The sequence below is a fragment of the Sinocyclocheilus rhinocerous genome, unplaced genomic scaffold (assembly GCF_001515625.1).
Source record: "Sinocyclocheilus rhinocerous isolate Xijiao unplaced genomic scaffold, SAMN03320098_v1.1 scaffold3583, whole genome shotgun sequence".
NCBI classification, from domain to species: Eukaryota; Metazoa; Chordata; class Actinopteri; order Cypriniformes; family Cyprinidae; genus Sinocyclocheilus; species Sinocyclocheilus rhinocerous.
In genome coordinates this window covers 169,018-174,195 of record NW_015648568.1, presented here as the reverse complement: position 1 = coordinate 174,195, position 5,178 = coordinate 169,018, and the positions used below count along the sequence as shown (strand labels likewise).

Below are 5,178 nucleotides of genomic sequence, written 5' to 3'. Positions count from 1 at the left end.
TACACATAGGAGCCTGAGAAAAAAATACTCATTTTAGAATAAAATTTCAAACAGCACTTAGAGGCTTTTGCATCTGAACTCTTAATTTGCTTACATCTCTCCCCAAGCAACGAGGACATTCAGACCCTTGATGCACATATATGTGCAACTCTTCTTAATATTTCTAATATTATTACTTTTGTAACATAAAGTGCAACCAAAACAACTCTAAACCTCCCAGGTACCACAAAATAGTCTGGTTTTATTGGTCTGTTTAAATAAAGAAGAAGCTATCTACCTATTCACAGAGGCCTCCTGTTAAAACCTCCCCATATAAATCAAGCTGAAAACTGCCATTACGCCATGATAAGGGATTATTGTGTGGAGCCTCCTGCAGCCCAGCCTGCCTTACTAAAGGCTTTTCAGAGTATTTTTAAAACAACCTATGTGCTGACAGCTGTGTTACGGAGAAACACAACTACAGCTCTGCGCTGGAAGGAAGTTAAGAAATGGATACATTTAATAAAATGTTTTTTTTTGTTGTGGTGCAGGGATGTATGGGAAGGCTTTGATAAATGATGAATCTCTTCCATTTTCTCCGGAAAGTCAGTTTCTCAGCCCTATTGTTAGCAGGTTTGATCGTGTTCCATCTTCTCGCACAGTACTATAAATATGCCTGGATTTTTTAACCGCATTTCCTGTTGTTTTTCCTTCATATTTTTTTTTCTAGACCTCCTTTGAACAATGAAATTAGGTGCGATACAAGGCCTGAAGACTTCAAAGCAAATACGATCTGATTCCGCTCTGAACTTATTGCACACCTGCCTCGACTGCAGAAGAGAACGGGAGAAGCTCAAGGATGTGCACTGGCCATAAAACCCACGAAAACAAGGCAACAAAGAGGAAATGGGAAATGAAATATTCAGTAAATCACCATGACATTTACGGGATTTTTACGGCGGTGGGAGTGGTGCTCTGTATCAGAGAGGAGACGAGGATCCTCCCATGACCCTCTGCTCCTCTCTGCCAGATCTAATTTGGCCCGAGGTGATCAAGCCGAACGGGAACCTTCCTGAAACAAGCGATCGCATCGGCCCGAAGCATCCCTCCCTTCGTTTGCTTGCTGGGAATAATTAATCATTTCTGCCGGCCCTCTTTACTCCGGGCCGAAATGCACTGTCGATTATGCGTCGCATCTATACGTTCATTACCTGTCACATCTGATTAGCTGTAAGGAAGAGTATGAGTCATGCCAGAATGTCAGCAGCTGTAATTACAGCTCGCTGATGCTGCTGTAGTGAAGGTTAAAAGAGCTCGGAGTACTCATGTTCAAGGAATACAACTCAGACGTAATTATAGTAAAGGTATACAGCATGTGCATGCCATTAATCTGACCTCCGCTCATTGTACATGCCATACAAATGATATGTTAGAGGAACCTCCGTGCAATCAAATTTAATCATCTAGATGCTTGATTTATTGATCAGAACTGCTGGTTTTGGAGAGTTCAGAACGTAAGAACTGGCATTTATTCAAATCACAAGTTGAGAGTTGAATTGAATTGGCCACAATGTGCAGGATTTTGATTTAAAATGACAGGAAGAGAAATGTATTGATTTGCAATTCAAAGATATTTAGCAACGTTACTCTGTTTCATCCGTCCAGAATGATTTAAGACACTATTTGAATAATTTCACATTGTTAACTGTCTATAAGCACTTCAAACATTGATTATTAATGCATGAGAGTACCCTATATACAGTATATTGTGCTATATTTCACTTTTTATGAATTGCAAATAACAATAGTATTAAATATTAAATTTATTGTAATTTTATTTTATTTTTTCATTTCTTTTCTCTTAGAATTCTAATTCTCCATCTCATTTCAAATCCAATTCAAAGTCAGCAGCTGAATCTGAATTTAAATAGTCGTTCGTATATGGTTATTTGCATTGTTCATGTTTTAGACTTTGTAACCAGGTTGAGTTTGTGAAATATCCCCTGATCTCACTGTAGACTATTAATACTTGACCTCCAAATATTCCATATCTGGCCCAAATATTTGCCAGTGTTTTTACAAGATGTTTATTTTTATTTTTTTTTCATTTCACAAATATGCACAACTTATTAGTGATTTTAAATCTGCCACAATAATTCGAATAGGCTCTGTGTCAAATTAATATAAATCCGATTTTTGCATGTTAATCTGCTGATTAAAACGATTCTGTATTATACACTGTGGCAACGTTTGCTTTCAAAAGATGAATGCATTTGCAATTTTGAGGTCAGTATAATCTAGATGTAATACCAGATGTAAATAATTATTAATTGACACTAATGCATGTTTATTCCCTAAAATGCAATTTTTTTATATACTAAGGCAAAGTTTGCTTTCATAAGAGGAACATATTTGCTATTTTGAGCTCAATATAATACCTTCAGTCAATGAAATTAAAGGCCTGCTATTTATTGCCTGCTGAAAGTTTCTAAACTCCATTACTAGTTCTACAACAGTTCAAATAAAACCTATTACATATACATGTATTTTAATATTTTCATTTGCAATAATATGGCGTCATTAATCTAAATAGCTATAATAACTGGTTGCATTGTTTTCCCTCACGGTAAATCTCTCAAAGACATTATAACTGCAATAGAAGTATGTAATGTAAAACTTTACAAACTGGCTGAGTTTGAATTCCAATTACATAAACGCTGAAGTAATTAAACGTAGCTTATTACGCTGGCAGTGACTGGCCATAAATATCTTGCTCAAATATTCATTATTATGCACATATTGTAAATGCAAATTTAAATACTATTAAAGTCGCTCAGCAGAAGGATTACTTTTTTTTTCTTTTTTTCCCCCCAGTAGTGCATCGTATTTAATACAGTGGTCCGCACAAAACCACCTTTGATTTCAGTTTCAAAATCCCCTGAACACTGCGATATCTATCATTCTATGGCATCACAGACGATTAATAATGAAATCTGATGCACTGAAGCGGTTTCTTTACGCAATCCGCAAGCATGTTGAAACGCAATGACTGATGGTTAGAGACAGAAATAAGCGTGCAGCGTCTCGCACCTGACCCTGTGCTGTGCTCCACTGTTTTGGAGTGTGCCGTCTGTGAGGTAGAAGTGGACTGGGACCTCTGGTCTGAACTCATGCTGTCGCTGTCCTGGCCGAGAGCCGAGCTGCTCTTGCGAGGTTTCTTATCGGTCAGGTGCAGCGGAGAGCTCTTCTTAATGGCCCTGTTGCGAGGGCGGATGGTGGCGTTGACTTTAAGGTAGGCTTGAGCCTTGTACTCCTTCAGCTCTCCGTAGTTGGCGTCTGTGACGCGGCATTCGTACAGACCCTCGTCGTTCTTGTTCACCCGAGAGATCTGCAGCTTGTGGGAGATATCATTGCCTTGGACCTTGACTGTCTGTGAAGAGAATGGAAGACAAATCCTCAGATGAACTCGCTGCTATAAACCAACCGATTATAACCTTTATTTGCCAGTGTCTTTGCTTTAGAGGCCTTTCATAACAGCAGAAGGTGCCATCAAGTTATTTAACCCTATAAAGTGCATCATATTTGATGCACGTTAAGCTTTGCTGTCGCACACAATCTTCTTCACACCTTCTGTCGTCTGATTGATAGTTTAGAGTGTTTTATACAGTCAAAGCTCTTTTAGTGTAATCGTACAAATGTTCAGCTTCAGCTCGAGCTTCTCGTGTCTTTCTGTTGTCAAATATTGACTGGTTTTGATCAAGTAAGCGTCAGAATAACGTCAGTAATATCTCCAGATGAACACTTACTGGACTGAAGCAGCTCAGCTTTACTTGATTCTCCATCAATCATGTTTTAGAGTCTCAAATCTGATCCTCAGGATCTTTTGAGGAGCGTTTGTTTCCAGAAGCTTTACTTTCACTGTTCCTCAGCGGAGGAATGATCTTCACAAGCCTCCAGAACATCTCACATCTTCTGAGGAGCCTTTATTTCTTCAGCTCTCAATCACTGCATTATATGTTTGGAGCATTTACATCTCATCTTACTGAGACAGATTACTGGAGATATAGAGTGACGACTGATATTTAGAGCATTTTATATAAAAATCTGCAATATTTACATTACAATCATCAGCATTTCCTCATATAAATGTCAACATCTGCACCAAATTGCATAGTTTTGCTCAATTTGAGTCTGTTTTGCAGTCTGTATTCTTATTAAATCAGACTATTTTACCTATAAAAGGTTGATGCTTCAAATATGATACTTTTCTTTTAGATTTTGTCTAAAGGTTAAGTAAACTGTGCAAATAAAAAAAATGATATATATTTCAGATGTCAGGCTTTACTGGGTTAACGATTACAAATCGCCTGTACTGAACAGCTTTATTAAAGGGATCGTTCACCTAAAAATCATAGACATGTAATAATTTACTGTATCATATAGCCATATATCACATACTCACACTTATTTTAGTCCCTTCTTCATCAGGATCCGGATCTGGAATCAGCTCCATCTGCTCATACAGAACAACAATAAGAGTGTTTAGAGTTTCTTGCATTTAAGATCAAATCTGTAGATTATAATGCTGTGGTGACTAGTGTTGTAATGATACTGAAATGTGTAAATTTGATGCCCTAAAAAATATTGATATTCAATACCACAAGGAAAAATTGGCACAACATTCAGGGCATAAAATGTGAACAATAGCTGAAGTTAATTTAGATTTAACCATAATGAAAGTAATAATACATAATATTAATAATATAATAATGATGATGATGATGATGATGATAATAACAATAAATAGTAGTTTAATAATATAATAGTAGTAGTAATGGCACATTACTATTGTAATACAAATGCACTGTCATTCATTCATTCATTCATTCATTTCTGGTGGAAAACCGCAGGGAAGCCTCTTAAGTTTCTGTGACAACAGGTTTCCAGACACATTTCATTATAAATCTAGTGCAGTCATCTGTCCACAAAATTGTTGACAATTATACAAATGTGGAGATAAAGCAAAACTAGTACTTGTGTTTTCACAAATACGTACATGTTAAACTCACTAGACATGCAGAGACTGTAAACCAAGACATCTTAAGTGATGTGCTTTTCTCTGAAACACAATGCAACAGACTATATACTTACTGCACACACACACACTCTCTCTCTCTCTCTCTCTCTCTCTCTCTCTCA

At 37.0% G+C, this 5,178-nt stretch overlaps 1 protein-coding gene across 1 annotated transcript in view; it reads right to left on the bottom strand.

Annotated features, from left to right (window-relative positions):
* Positions 1–5,178, bottom strand: part of LOC107709915 (V-set and transmembrane domain-containing protein 2A-like) — a 48,142-nt gene that overhangs the window by 6,186 nt on the left and 36,778 nt on the right. The window contains exons 3-4 of the mRNA XM_016514582.1: positions 4,442–4,492; positions 3,070–3,409 (exon numbers count right to left, since the gene is read on the bottom strand). Of these exons, the coding sequence (XP_016370068.1) occupies positions 3,070–3,409; positions 4,442–4,492 (391 nt within the window). The remainder of the gene's footprint in view (positions 1–3,069; positions 3,410–4,441; positions 4,493–5,178) is intronic.